The sequence below is a fragment of the Sceloporus occidentalis genome, unplaced genomic scaffold, assembly GCF_023333645.1.
Source record: "Sceloporus occidentalis isolate IW3139 unplaced genomic scaffold, rSceOcc1.0.p SCAF_5, whole genome shotgun sequence".
Lineage (NCBI taxonomy): Eukaryota > Metazoa > Chordata > Lepidosauria > Squamata > Phrynosomatidae > Sceloporus > Sceloporus occidentalis.
In genome coordinates, this window is record NW_028316985.1 from 14,955,395 (window position 1) to 14,970,879 (window position 15,485).

The 15,485-nt window shown below is 41.0% G+C and overlaps 1 protein-coding gene across 1 annotated transcript; it reads left to right on the top strand.

Annotated features, from left to right (window-relative positions):
- Positions 1–6,300: 6,300 nt before the first annotated feature.
- On the top strand, positions 6,301–14,852 carry RERGL (RERG like). The gene is made up of 5 exons (XM_089526685.1): positions 6,301–6,412; positions 9,015–9,071; positions 10,271–10,344; positions 12,355–12,503; positions 14,570–14,852. The coding sequence occupies exons 1-5, from the start codon at positions 6,361–6,363 to the stop codon at positions 14,850–14,852; spliced, it is 615 nt and encodes a 204-aa protein (XP_089382811.1). The 5' UTR covers positions 6,301–6,360.
- The last annotated feature ends 633 nt before the right edge of the window (positions 14,853–15,485 follow it).

Below are 15,485 nucleotides of genomic sequence, written 5' to 3' on the forward strand. Positions count from 1 at the left end.
GAATCCATTTTAAAATCTTCTAAAATTAATTAAAAACTAATGAAAGGGAATTTTAAGGGTGATGTTGGGGATTATCCTGATTAATTAATCTTTAATGAATTAAAAACAAGTAATTACAACAAACTGCTTCTGAATGAGTTAGGGGAAAATAGTGAAATTATGAGGTGCTATTAATATGATATTTTAATACCCAGGAAAGGAAAAAAATATAACACAAGGAAAATAATTAAAATGGGTTGTGGGGAGATAATGCAATTATGAAATAATTTTATGCAGTGGGGAAAATATAGGGTAAATGAAGAAATAATTGTGGCTCGGAGGTTAATTTGAAGCAATACAAAACACAAAAAACTTATGTTGAATACAAGGATCATTATGAAAAGAAAGATGCTGGTGATTTTTTAAATTATATCTTTATCTTGGCTAGGAGGCAAACCAGAAAAATCCTCTGAGCATGTACACACACACACACACCCCTCTCTACCTGAAGGCAAGAAAGAATACCCATGGGAATAAGACAGCTGACAAACAATTGCAATATATGTTTATGTATTGTATATATGTATGCCTGGGCACACAGACTCACACAGACTTTATGACGCATTCAAAGAAAAGTTATTTATCAGGAGGATAGAGTGTTCCTTAAAAAAATCCATATGGATTTGACATTTGGAAATGCCTAGAAGCTTGTGGAAAAATGATGAGCTGATCAATTCAGATCAGTGTTTAAAATCCACCCTTTCAAGCATTTCATTGCCCATGCTGCAACCAAGGCTGGTGGCTTGGATATCAGTTGAACATGGCATCCCTTACAGACTTTGGTCTGAAATTTAAAGGAGCTATCCAAGGCACCAAGTTATGTTGAAAACAATGTTCCAGGAGAGGCGATTCATCCTTTGAGGAGAGCAGAAAAGGGATGGTCTTGTCAATCTAGAGGGCCACAAAACAAGCTTTAGAGAGCTGCACTGATGCCTCACCAAAGTACATATCCCAGAATTCTGTAGGATAGAGCCATGGAAGTTGAAATGGTGTTAAATTGCTTTAATTCTGCAGTATGGCTACACTCTCTGCTTCAGACACCTATCCTGTACATGGTTTTCTTTTTGCATAACGATGTGACTGCATCAATGCATATCTCTGAAAGACTGGTCATCACATGTGCAAGAATTTGAACAAAGATGGAGTCAACTATCTGTATGCATTCAGAACACATTCAAGGCATGCAGAGTTTTATCCCAGGTCTATTTGCACCAGTTATTCACACTTCCAATGACACAGATCTTTTTTTAAAAACAACAACAACAACAACTCAGGGGAAAACCCAATGTGGATTATCTGTCATGGCCAGCCAAGAGCAGGTTTTGGAGGAGGAGGAGGAGGAGGATGGGGTTCCTCCAGTGCAAGAGTTAATTGAGGCTGCACCAGGTGTTAATCCTGCTCCAGTGCAAGAGTTAATTGAGGCTGCACCAGGTGTTAGTCCTGCTCCAGTGCAAGAGTTAATTGAGGCTGCACCAGGTGTTAATCCTGCTCCAGTGCAAGAGTTAATTGAGGCTGCACCAGGTGTTAATCTTGCTCTGCCAGAGCCCAACCCTGATCTCCCAGCCCCAGAGGAGGAGGCTCAGCCAGGTCCTAGTGCTGGTGGGATTCCTCTGGTGGTAGAGCAGCCTAGTGGTGACTCTGGGGAGGAACCAGGCTTGGAGGTTCCCTCCTTCAGGCAGTGCAGGGCTGAAAGTGCTGGCAGACGCAGATCCCAGAGAATTGCTGCAAGGCAATTAGCTAACCAGCCTCACCTGGTACAGGGGAGGGCATCCCCTATTTAGGAAACAGAGAGACACCAACTCAATGCCAGAGTTTATTGCATGATCCTTTGGTGTGATTGCTGCCAGCACTGGCTTCGTGTATCCTGACTCCTTGTTGCCTTGACTTTGGAATGGACTGGACTCTGGTTGCCTGCTGGCTGCCCTGACCCTGGGCTGGACTGACTACGGTGATCTCTGTGTTTCTGATGTCGGCTTTTGGCTTGTTCTCTCTCTCACTCCTGGCAAGGTTTGTGGACTGTTTCAGCTGCTTGCTTTGCTAATTGCCATCCTTATCAGTGGTGTTTGTGTGTTCTGGCTGCAGTCCAGGACATTATCCCAGAAGTGGATTTTTTGGCAGCCTCCCCCCAACTTAATTGGATGCATTTGGGATGTGCGTGAACAACAGAGATTCAACCTGGATTCATCTTGGATTATTTTTGCAATGTGAATAACCCCCATGTGGATGGCAAAGAGGATGATCATGAACAAGGTAACACTGGCGTACTTGTCCCTGTTCCCTCCACTTTCATGTCAAGATTCTATACAATAAGAATGACCTGCATTTCCTCCACTATCCGTTGTGACCTCACATTTGTTTTATCAGCCCACTCCCAACTTTACTCAGCCCGCTCGCATCTTCCAAACACTGCATCCAGAGATGCTTTTCCTGAGCCCATCACTTTCAGACCATTCACCCTCCAACATTTCACAGATGAAAACCAGGACACATGGCCAGGTAATAGCAGCGTGTGGTCAAAATGGCAAAGGTTATAAGTGAGGAGGAACAGAGAAGCTAGGAGAGCCTGCAGCAGTCTACTTTTACCTGAGTCTAGCACCAGGATATGATTTCACCTTCCCTTCTCCTCTCCCCCCACTGAGCTAACAGAGTGCAAATTACTTTTGTACTTTGAAATCAGTTTGCAGCAATTGAAGTAAACTGGGAAAAGTGGGAGAAGGAGATTAAAACTGGGGCATTTTAAAAGCATCTGAAAAAGTGGGACAACAGAAGATTAATTGGGATTGTACCTGCCAAACTGGGACAATTGGAAGGTGTGATATTTTCTGTGGTGCTGTGTAAAGATCTATCTTGAATTCAATTTCCAGATGATGCAGAATTACTTAGCCATAGGACTGAAGCATGAAAGCAACCATTGGGAATGATTTGTCTGATGGTACTGGAGATGTTGTGTCCTGCCACAATGACTGAGTGACATTACGAATAGCACATTTATTTGTCAAAGGCTGATATTTCATGCTCAGCTATGCCTTGCTTGCCTAGTATTCATTTATGAATAGCACTGCCCTACTTGTAGCATTTTCCAAAGGGTCACCATATTACTTTCTTTTAACTCCTATTACAAAAGGCAGAATCCTATTTGCCTTTAAAAATAACACATTTATTATTGAATGTGTTTTCCTGGATCACACATGTCCCTGCATGTGGCATATACTCCATGAAAGTTCCTCCTATAATAATATGTTGGTCTTAAAAGTGCCACAGGACTCCTTGTTTTTCAATTTGTATTTCTGAAATTAATCAGCTATGCAGAGTTTTAAAAGAATATTTGGTGTGTTTCCCTTTTTGGAAAAAAAAAAGCAAGGAAAATATGGGTGTAATGTTAAACAAAATATATATATTTTAAAAATTACCTATCTTCAAACACATTCTGCAAGGCATCTTTTTTCTCTTGCAGTTTATTAAACATTTCCTTTGCAGTGAGAATAGCAAGTACATTTCTACAATGTTTGCCTTGCAAAAGCAAAGGGGAAAAGTTGCATTTTCAGGCAGTGCCCCCAGTTTGTGGTCTGTCTTTTCACAGGGCAAGATAAACACAGGAGCTAAAAAAAGAAAAAAGGAGTTAGCATTCTGTTCCAAAAATAAATCCTGTGGCAACAATATGTGCACAATGCCTCCATTTACATTCTAGAATGTCCATCCCTGAGTAGGGACTTTGCATTCAAAAGGTTGCTCACTGTAGCTCAGATGTCTAGCTCCAAGTCACTTAGGATGCCATATATATTTCTCAGAGCTTTCGATATACTATAATTTGGGCCATTCTAATGCCAATAAATGTAAGAGACAGTCATGTTAGGAGAACCTTGCTAGATGAAAAGGATAAGAATCATGTGCCTTTCCAGTTGTTGTTGAACTGCAACTCCCAGCAGCCCTACCCAGCAAAGACAATGAATGCTCGGAAATGCATTCCTCCATTATCAGGAAGGCATTGTAATAGCATTTTGATGGCTTCATCCTACAGATTCCTAGGATTTCTACGCTGATGAGGTTCTTTGAATTCCTTGACGTAGAACTTTAGTCCACATTCTGCTGAATTACAGCACTAGAGGTCTCTAGCATAGAATTCTAAGTAACACAGCTACAAATTCCAGACTACTGTACGATGGAGCCATGATAGTTAAAGTGGTCTCAAAGTGCTATAACTGTGTAGTATGGACCATCTTTGTGATAAGGTCTCCCATGATACTTACAAAACAGCTGGTAAAACATGGGCTAGACAATGTGACTGTTAGGTGGATTTATAATTAGCTGACTGACCTGACATTCTCATTGTCTAGGCCACATTTTAAGAGCTTTTTTTTTTTTTTTTTGCTGCAAGAATACCATGGGGAACTTGTCAAAGGCCTTACTAAAAACAAGATAAGCTACATGCAGAGCATTCCCTCCATTTACCAGGCTTGTAACTCTGGATATTTTTAGATGGGCAAAAGTGACGGGAGCATAGTGGGATGTTCCCGTCAGTTTCACTCAATTGCGCAGAGATTATTGGATGACGTCGCATGACATCGTGATAATCCCATCATTATCCCATGAATAAAGAGGAGTTTTCCAGCTTTTCATTCCATGAAAGTGTAGTGGTGCCTTGGTAGCACAGTGGTTAAATGGCTGCTGGTCCTGCAGCTACAAGGCTTAAGTATTTGAAGGCGTATCACACTGATGATGGAGCAAACTTGTTTTCCACTGCTCCAGAGATTAGAACATGGAACAATGGATGCAAGCTACAGGAAAAGATATTCTAGCTCAGGGGTAGGCAACCTTTTTGAGCCGGGGGCCGGGTTGCTGTCCCTCAGACAACTGGGGGGCCGAAACCAAAAAATAAATAATTAAATATTTTTTTTTAAAAAAATAAATATATAAATAAACCAGGACAAATGTAGGACAAAATTTTCAAATGGAAGACACTTTTTTTAAAAAAATGGAGGACACGTGAAAAAATTTGCAGATTTTAAAAAAAATGTTAATATAAATGCATGTTTCTGAGGCTTCTATAGACAATTGCCCCCCAAAGGCCCCGGCGGCAATCGGCGGCAGGACCGGGCGGGGGCCGGTCCCAAGGCCTTGCTGGGCCGCATCCGGCCCGCGGGCCGCAGGTTGCCTACCCCTGTTCTAGCTCAACTCAACATTAGGAGGAACTTCCTGACAGTAAGCTCTTTGACAGTGGAATGCATTCCCTCAGAGTGTGGTGGAGTCTCGTTCTTTAGAGGTCTTTAAGCAGAGGTTGGATGGCCATCTGTCAGTGATGCTTTGATTGTGAATTCCTGCATGGCAGGGGGATGGAATGGATGGTCTTTGTAGTTTCTTCTAACTCTATGATTGTATGATTCTAAAGTTGTGAGTGTGTGGACCCTAGGGTTCCAAGGTTCACTCAGCCTTTCATCCTTCCATAGGTTGGTAAAATGAGTACCCAGCCTATTGGGAGCAATTTGCTTACACATTGTAAACCACTTAGGGAGTGCTAGTTCATTTATAAGTGAACTTGCTGTTGCTGTTGCTATTGGTTTCTCACCAAACTACAAATCCCAGGATTCTGTAAGATGGTGTCATGGTGGTATCAAACCACATCATTTCCATGCACTTTTGGAGAGCCACTGTGGTGTAGTGGTTTGAGTGATGGATTATGACTCTGGAGAGCAGGGTTTGAATCCTGCTGGATGACTTTGGGTAAGTCACACTCTCTCAGCTTCAGAGGATATCAAGGGGAAAACCCTGTGAACAAACTTGCCAAGAAAACCCTGCAATAAGTTTGTCTTAAGGTTGCCGTAAGTCAGAAATGACTTGAAGGCACACAACAAGAAGATGCAACATTAGCTTTATGAAACAAAATGTAAAATAAAAACGTACCCATAGGTAGGCAAAATGAATAACAAGTTGCCTAGCTATATTAAGCCCCCAACCACCTTAAAACAGTTTGGAGATCTCTACTGGGAGGAAAGATAGGAAAGAAGAGTTTTTCTTATTACTTTTGGCAGCTGGGCAGGAGAAAGGCAGGGCAGAGACCTTTAAAAATGGGCAGCATTTTGAACTGCCTTGCCCTGGCACAGTCCCAGTTCTCTCTCCTTTGACGTCTACAGCAGGGATGGATATAAAAAAGTGTCAAGTCTGGGGACTCAGACTCACTCTCTGGGGGATCTGAGCAAAGAAGAGGAGGAGGAGGAGGAGGAGGAGGCGGAGGAGTGTGGAGGAAATTTCTTCTGTTATCCCATTTGTCCTACATGGGAGTTGATCAGTTTGGCATCCCTTAAAGTGTTTAAAGCGCCTGCCAGGATGAATGAAATGAAAGTTGCTGTTTTAGGCAGTGAAAGGACTGGGAAATCTGGTAAGGCTCTGTGTCAGTCAATGCAAATCTGGGTTTGTGTGGAAGGGATTTTATTTCTCCTGTTGTTGTTGCTGTGTGCCTCATTTTTGACTTTAGGTGACCCTAAGGTGAAGCTATCATGGGGTTTTCTGGGCAGGTTTCTGCAGAGAGGGATTGCCCTTGCCATCATCTGAGGCTGAGGAAGTGTGACTTGCTCAAGGTCATCCAGTGGGAGGAATCAGTAGTCCAACCCTCAAACCACTATGCCACCCTGGCTAATTCAGAAGAAAGGTCTTCTTGTCTTGCTACCCAAACTGTCAAATCTGACTGATGGATCAGCCCATGTTTTGATGGCATCATGTTGTTGTTGTTGTTGCTGTTGTTGTGTGGCTTTGTTTCTGACCCTAAGATGAACTTATCAGAGGGTTTTCTTGGAAAGTTTCTTCAGAAGGGGGTTGCCATTGCAGTCTTCTGAGGCTGAGAGAGTGTGACTTGCCTAAGGCCACCTAGTGATTTCCCATGACTGAGCCAGGATTCGAACGCTGGTCTGCCAAGTGTTATAGTCCAACACTCAAACCATTACAGCCACATTGATAGAAATGTGGCAAGTTTAACTACCTGGATTGCTAGGGGTGCATCTGCACTGCAGAATTAATGCAGTTTGACACCACTTTAACTGCCATGGCTCAATGCTATGGAATTCCAGAATTTGTAGTTTGGCAAGCTATTTAATCTTCTCTTGTCAGTGTGCTCTGGTGCCATGACAAACTATAAATTCCAGGATGCCATAGCATTGAGCTATGACAGTTAAAGCGATGTCAAACTACATTTCTGCAGTGCAGATGCAGCCCAGGTGTCTTGCCTCCCCACTTTTGGACTGGAGTAATCAGTTCTAATTTTCTTGTCTGACAGCATATAACTTCCTATATGTTTGTCTGTTTCCTAATTTACTTCTTTTAATTTATTTCTTTTCTGAAGCATCTCCTAACATGTATCTCTAGTGTCCAGAAAAATTGTCTAGTTCAATTCTGAAGGCAATCTCTCTCTCTCTCTTTCTTTTTTGTAAGGCATAGGAGCAAAAGCAGTAAAAAAGTTGGTAGTCCTGGCTTATAAGGCTAGTCCTAATAAAGCAATGCAAAGCAACTCAGAACAAGAGCTAGTATAGATCTGGGTAGATGTCAAGAATGAAATCTCAGGGTGTATCTGCATTGTAGAAATAATGCAGTTTGACATCCCTTACTCCATTCTATTGAATTGTGGAATTTATAGTTTTGGGAGGAACCAGCACTCTTTAGCAGAAAAGGCAAAAGTACTTGTAAAACTACAAATCCCAGAAGTTCATAGGATGGAGCTACAGCACTTAAGGTGGTGTCAAACTACATTATTTCTACAGTGCAGATGTACCCTAAGTCTGGAAATTCTGTGACAAGAGAAGAAATTGCTTTTGAAATTCTAATGTTAACTTTCTGCAGCGATGTTCATTAACATTTTGAAAGGTGGATTGCAAAATCTCAGTTTGAATTTCAACTTTATATGGCATTTTAAAAATGCACAGAAGACTCTGACATATTTTAAACCATTTGAAAAAGAACCACCCTGATGTATTTAAGTGTACACCGATACCTGTTGCAAAGGCACAACTCATCAATTTTCTAAATGTGGGTTGGAAACTTGATCAACTTATCGATTTTCCAGCTCACTGTATCACCATATTGACAATGTAAACAGAAGGTAAATTTCTCGTCCTTGAATTCAAACTTCTGCAAATAAATTTGAGACAATACAGTATTATGCTCCCATAACTAATATTAACATCCAGTACCCTAATTTCCTTGGCCTAAGTATTCTAAAGGCACCAGATGCCATATGATCTTGGAAGCTAAGCTAGCTCTGGCTAGCACTTGGATGGAAGATCTCAAATACCGGGTGTTGTAGGCTGTATGTCAGAGGAAGAAATGGGAAAAAATACTTCCAAATATTCTTTATTTTTTTAAAAAAATCTATGAAATTGATGGGGTCACCATGAATCAACAGGTGACTTGAAAGTACACACGCACACATACTTCTGTGTGCATTTTTTTCAGTGCTACACGATGAGGCTCAAGTTGTTCAATTGTCCTAAATCTAATGCAAGATTCAGTGATATGTTTTGTATCTATGGCCCGGAACAGACGGGCCTTTGTGGTGCCCTCGTCATGTGTGAGGGTTGCCTGGGAGCAGAGCGTCCACACGCCCGGCAACCCTTGTATGTGATGAGGGCACTGCAGCTGCGGCGTGCCCACAAGCTGGGCCGCATAACGGTGATGTTGCAGCTGCGCCGCTTCCAGACGGGGAGGCGCAGCTGTGATGTCACCGCGCCAGCTCTGGCGCTTTGCGGCATTGCAGTGACACCACAAAAAGGAGCCACTTCCGGGTGCTCCTTTTTTGCTCTGCATCAGCACCGGGCAATTTGGTTGCTGCGAGTGGGTCCAACACACACTGGCTCATTGGCTAATCAAGCCACATGCTTTCTCTTGGATACTCAGCTTTGGACCCTAGAAAGAAACATGTAGCTTGTAGAACTGACCTGAAATATCACCACAAAGCAGTGCACATAATGCTGGCTATTTCTCTGTTGTTGCAGCCCTTACAGTGCGATTCCTAACCAAGCGTTTCATCGGAGAATACGCCTCTGACTCTGGTAAGCCTTCTTTAACTTTAGAAGTTTGCTTCTACTTGCTCCTTTCTGCATCTACACAAAAGATCATCTGTTAAGCATCGATGGTAGCTTCCAAAATTCAGAGTAGTCATAAAGATGGAAATGTATCACTTCTTTCAAATCTTTTCACAAATCCACATTTATCTGGAATCCTTCAGAACATGCAACTATTCCTCAAAATGATATGTGGCTATTCATCTTTCACTGTTGTTGCTCCAAGTTATGCTCCCTCACCAACCCCTTTCCAAGTTGTTGACATTATTTCATTCATCCTCCTCTGTTCTCTAGCTACAAACATGATATAGAGAGATGCACACAAATTGGGGAAGGATGATAATCAAGTGGACATACCTGTTTTTCTTCCTTTTTCCCCCTCTTTCCTGTTCCCTACTGAACAAATCCGACCCTAAGTCCATGTCTCTGTCTATGCTCACTTTTGTCTGGATCCACCTTGGGAATGGGGAACCCAAACAGGTTTCATTTAAGCTAATGCAGAACTGGGAAGTTTGTCCACTCTTTCCCCTAAGTGTGATCTATGTCATGGTTAGCAATTATACCAGTGGTTTCTTGCCCATGAAATGTCATCATTTCCTTGGTTTCTAACTAAATAAAACAACAGAGCTGCATCTTCACTGCAGAATTAATGCAATTTGACACTACTTTAACTGTCATGGCTCAATGCTATGGAATTCTGGGATTTGTAGTTTTATGAGATATTTAGCCTTCTCTGGCAGAAAGCCCTGGTACCACAACAAACTGCAAATCCTAGGATTTCATAGGACAGAGCCATGAAAGTTAAAGCAGTATCAAACTGTATTAATTTTGCAGTGTGGCAGGAGCCCTTATGGGGGAAAATATTCAGCTGTATCAGGACCAATATTGGAGCAACTGCGGAGTGATTTAAACCCACCCAGAGTTTTCTGGACAGGGAATTTTAGCAGAAAGAGGATATATATAAAGATCCTCATCTTAGAGATGATTCCAGATGAATACCTCATAAGTTGTGTTCTACTCTGGGACCATGTTAACATTAAAAAACGAATAAATAAACAACAACAAAAAACAATTTTTGTACAATACATCAGTATGATGACTCCAGAAAGGGTTCTAATGACCAAGTTCACAATTTTTATATGGTCACTCCATGATAATGCTTGTTTCTCTTTCTTTTATCTCCACAGAATGCATTTATACAAAGCATATGTGTCTAGATGGAAAACAAATTAATCTGGAAATATACGACCCTTGTTCGCAAGTAAGTTGAGGAATACAGCCAAAGGCTCATTCATTTTCAAAACTTTGTAGAAAAATAGTGGAAATTAGAGCTTGGAAAAGTTACTTTCCAAGTGACTACAACTCAAGCAGCATGACCATGGTGGCTGGAGCATTGTGGCAGTTATATAATAAAAAGTAACATTCCTAAGTTCTGAGTAGTTCTATCAGGGCCCAGTTAAGATGCGTTCCTTGAATTTAAAACCTTCTTGATCGAAATCATGACACTAACACAGTCTCTTAGAATGGTATGTCCTGTTTTCTTCCTCACCAGAAAAACTGAGATGTAGCCAGGACAGATTCAAGAAGCCCTTCATGCATGCAAAGATTTCCATGTAGAGGACAGCTTTTTTCTCAGTAGCCCCATCTACTGTGAACAAGGAATAAACATCTGGAGCACTATAAAGATCTGTATTTCACTTCATGTCTCACAAAATCAAAATTTATTATACAGAATGGTAATACGGTGAAAAATAATCAAAAGAAGAGAATTCACACATGTTTCATTGAAAGTCTATGACTGAATACTGCCATATGCATAAATGCTGCAGAATTCAACTTTTTGTGTCACAGAATGTAGTTTATTTTTGTGTGTATCCACACAGCCCTGATAATACAGTTGAACATAGGGATTTAAAACTCCGGAGGAGCCACAGTGATTATGGATCACCAGAGTTTGTTCTCCATAGTTCAGCTTAACTTACCTTTCACAGTTGCTGTATAAATAAAGATGGAAGAACAATGCATGGATCCTTAAATTCCTTGGGAAAAGAGTGGGATAAGAATGCAGTTTGTTGTTCTGTTTCTTCAAGTTTACTGTAACTTGTGGTGATACTTTCCTAGGGTTTTCTTGGCAAGATTTATTTAGAAGAGGTTTGCCTTTCCCTCCCTCTTATGCTGAAAAAGTACAAGTTTCCCAAGGTCACATAATGGGCTTCAACAATCAAACCACAACACATGCTGGCACTCCTAAAAATTCAATACTTTATATAATAATTAATACTGGTATACACTCAACTATAAGTCAACAATTTTTTGCCCCCAAATTGCCCCCAAATCCTGGATTGACTTATATATGGGTCAATACACTAGTACTGTTCAGAAAGGTCCTAAAACAAGCAAGCCTGATGCCTCCCTCCCTCCCTCATTCTGTGTGAAAGAAGTTCCCAATCCTATCTGCAACCCTCCTCTTCCCATGGAAAAAGCTCCCCATTTAACTCCACTTGTTTCTCTCCCCAGTCTGATCAACAAGGCTTCTCTTCCCAGGAAAGAAAATACCCATTGAATACTAGTTGCTTCTCTCCCAAGTCCAATTTGCAAGGTTTCTCTTCTCATGGAAAAAAACTCCCCATTGAACACCACTTGCTTCCTTTCTCAATCTGATGTTAAAACCTCTCCTCCAGTACCTGAGAATCAATGCTACGTGGTTGGGAGAGGTCCAGAGGAGATGGATGGAGGGAAGTGGTATTTTCCCTCTTTCCATTCTTCATTATAGCCCTCTAAAGTTTTACCCTCAACCACTGGTCATATCAAAATTCATGATTTTGACCCTGAAACCTTCTCTTGACTTATACGTGAAGTTGATTTGCACACAAGTATATACTATAACTAATGGGGAAAACACCAGCATGGTGTGCTGGGCTGAGCATTGAACTACAACTCTGGGGATCAAGATTTGAATCCCTGCTCAGCTATGGAAGCCCAATGGGCAAGTCACACTCTTAGCCTCCAAGGAAGGCAAAGCCCCTTTGAATAAACCTTGCCAAGAAAATCATGTGATAGAGTCACTTTAGTGTCACCATAAGTTAGAACAGACTTGAAGGCACACAACAACAAATAAAGGTGAGCATTTTCATGCTGAACTGTCCAAAATATCTAATTTGAGAGAGTGAGCCACCAGTACTTTTTTTTTGGGGGGGGGTGTCTCTTAAAGCCATCTTAATGAAATATCTTATGCCAAGTGTTCAGTCCGATTTGTTGTGTTGCTTTTCAGCCTCGACAAGGAAAGCTGTCCCTGACGGATGAGCTCCACTGGGCAGATGGGTTTGTCATTGTGTATGACATCAGTGATCGGACCTCTTTTGCTTTTGCAAAAGCATTGCTCTACAGGATACGAGAATGCCACATGGGAGCTTGCAAAAGGCAAGTTAGCAAATTACTGTGCTTTAGAACGTTGAACAGGTACAGTGTTCATTAGAAAGATAGTGCTGTGTCAACCCTTGTCATACTTTGGAGAAGACCCATTGAAATCCAGAAGGTTTGAATTAAGTCCAATTTATTTCAGTTGGCCTATTCTAACTAGACCTTGGGGTACATCTATACTGTAGAAATAATGCAGTTTGACACCACTTTAAACTGTCACAGCTCCCTTCTAGGTAATTCAGTGATTTGTAGGTCTTTAGCCTTCTTTATCAATGTGTGCTGGTGCCTCACAAAACTACAAATTTCAAGATTCTGTGGGATGGAGCCGTGGCAGTTAAAGCGGTGTGAAACTGCATTGTTCCTACAGTGTAGATGCATCCAAAGTCTCCATATAACCCAGAGTCCTATATGAGAATGCTTGTTCATGTAATTTCCATCCTGATAGATAAGAAAAGATCAAGGATCTAGCTGTACTGATGATCTTTATTCTAATTTAAGAATTGTTCCTTCTTTCCCAGGAAATAGTGGGTACTGGGGCTCTTATGTCAGATCTATGCTTTAATCCCCAACCTCCCTGAAAACCAGCTTAAAAGGCAGCCAGCCATCTGGAAAGACAGGGGTCTGTTCTGCTGTCAAGTGGGGGCACTGCAGAATGATGTGATCGGTCCATCTAGTGAATGATGTTGCAAGAGCCACAAGGGGATTTGTTGCAACTCTTCATGCAGCCTCACTCACGAGAGGATCATGTCGTCATGTATTGTCCCATTCACCAGCAGAATAGACATCACTCTGTTTTTGAGATGGTTTTGAAGGTCACCTAATATCACAATCACAAAGGAGAATATGAAGCTGTTACAGTTTTCTAAGTCTCACTTGCATCTAATGATATTGTAACTGACTAACAAAATTTCTCTATCCTGGATTATACTGATGAAAGATACTTAGGGTTAGCATTTGAAAAAATGTTATACAATTTCACCAAAACTCAATTCCTGAGGTTCTCGAAGGGGAAATCAGTATAGTTAAAATGAGATAAATCCATTGAAGGTTTGTGGCTTAGACATAAAATGCTAACCTGTGTTTCATGATATGATTTTTAAGCTGGATATTTTAAAATCATATAAATTTATATGCTGCCTTCTTATCAAAGACATTATTAGGCTAGCATATAAAATTATTTTTTAAAATATTGTAAAAAATAATGGTTATGTTAAAAATAAGGCTAAAATACATATATGAAATCAATATTATGGCCTGAATTCCAGAATTATTCCTGACAAGAGTTTGCTGTTGTTGGGACCTTCAAGTTGTTTCTGATTTATGGTTACCCTAAGGTGAACCTATCATGGGGTTTTCTTGGCAAGATATATTCAGAGGGGGTTTGCCTTTGCCTTCTTCAGAAACTGGAATAGTATGACTTGCCTGAGGTCACCCAATGGGTTTCCATGGCTGAGTGGGAATTCAAACCCTTGGCTCCAGAGTTGTAGTCAACCTGTTACAGCATGCTGGCTCTCCAGATCCATTAATTCAATGGGATTTATCTATCATCAGCCTGAGGAGTTGACTCATCAATCAGCTATTGATGCAGTGGGTGGATCAGCCAACAAGAATCAGGCCAAATTGTATCATGTAGCATTAACAAATAAGTTGGTTTGTCTCTTCCGGCTTGAATTCAGGATCCAGGATGCCCCTGGATGTTATTATACCTTAATCACCACCGATCTAGTTGGGATGCCACTGCCCAGATGCATCCTGGGTTGAAGGCTCGCTCAGACAGCATTTTTTGAAGTCCAGAAGCTTCTGACTTCAAAAATTTCCCGGCTGAACAAGGCTTCGACCCAAGATGCATCAGGGCAGTGGCATCCTGGCTAATTGGCGGTGATTTAGGTATAACAACATCTGGGGGCATCCCAGATCCTGAATTCAAGCTGTAAAAGGTAAACTGGTTTATTTGTTAATGTGCTAAGCTCCGGAACAGTTTTTTTTTAAAAAAATAATGATGATCAGAATAAAATGAATCTACAAATTCTGTTTACAAATATTTCTTCTTCACGTCTTTTCCACAGAGCTTCAGAATCAACTGTTGTGTTGGTTGGGAACAAGCAAGATCTATGCCACATGCGAGAAGTTGGCTGGGATGAAGGACAGAAATTGGCCCTGGATTACAAATGCCAGTTCTGTGAACTATCTGCAGCAGAACATTGTCAGGAAGTGGCAGCCATGTTCACAAAAGTTCTAAAGAATGTCACTTCCAATTCCAAAGGGAAGGAGAAGAGACGTCCCAGTGGGTCAAAATCCATGGCCAAACTGATCAACAATATGTTTGGGAAGAGGAGGAAGTCTGTTTAGTGAAAGGTCCAGCAGGTGGAGTCTGGGCAGAAGAAAGACACACCGAAAAGAGGACCTTCTAATCCATGTGGGAATTTCACCAGTGTATTTGTGTGCAGGGCTCTGTTTGATAAAGAAGCCACAGAACTATACCAAGTATTAACAATACCTTTATTCACACATGACATGCAGGTTTATCCCATGAAGTCTTGTCAGTTGATGACTTGCATAGGAATGTGTGGACTTATTCTCTCACTTTGAAGTAATGGTGAGTTGACATCAGGCAATACTGAGTTTTTTCACTTGTTACTAATCCGTGAGGATAGAATCAGATGTTCAAATTTTATCTTCTGATGCTCATACATCACTGCCTTAATCTAGCCAATTTGTTTAATGTTAACAGACTACTGAAAGCAAATGGGCCAAAGTTAATTCCAACTAGTTTTAATTGGATCAGAACCTGTATGTGTAAACAAAGCTTAAACTAGATCACAGACTAATCCAATTGTTAGTCTCATCTAGAGTAGACCCATTAAATCACTGTGAACTGGATAGATTAACATTTCTATAAATTCATTTGATTTAATAGGTCTACTGTAATTGGAATTTAATTGGAGTGGGGTCTTAGGGTTTCTTAGAGTTCTGATTTTAACT

Bases quoted from the DNA above. Each gene is read 5' to 3' on its own strand.
- RERGL (XM_089526685.1), top strand. From the start codon at position 6,361: ATGAATGAAATGAAAGTTGCTGTTTTAGGCAGTGAAAGGACTGGGAAA. The intron at 10,345-12,354 runs GTAAGTTGAGGA...GTTGCTTTTCAG, and splicing joins TATACGACCCTTGTTCGCAA to CCTCGACAAGGAAAGCTGTC. The intron at 12,504-14,569 runs GCAAGTTAGCAA...TCTTTTCCACAG, and splicing joins CACATGGGAGCTTGCAAAAG to AGCTTCAGAATCAACTGTTG.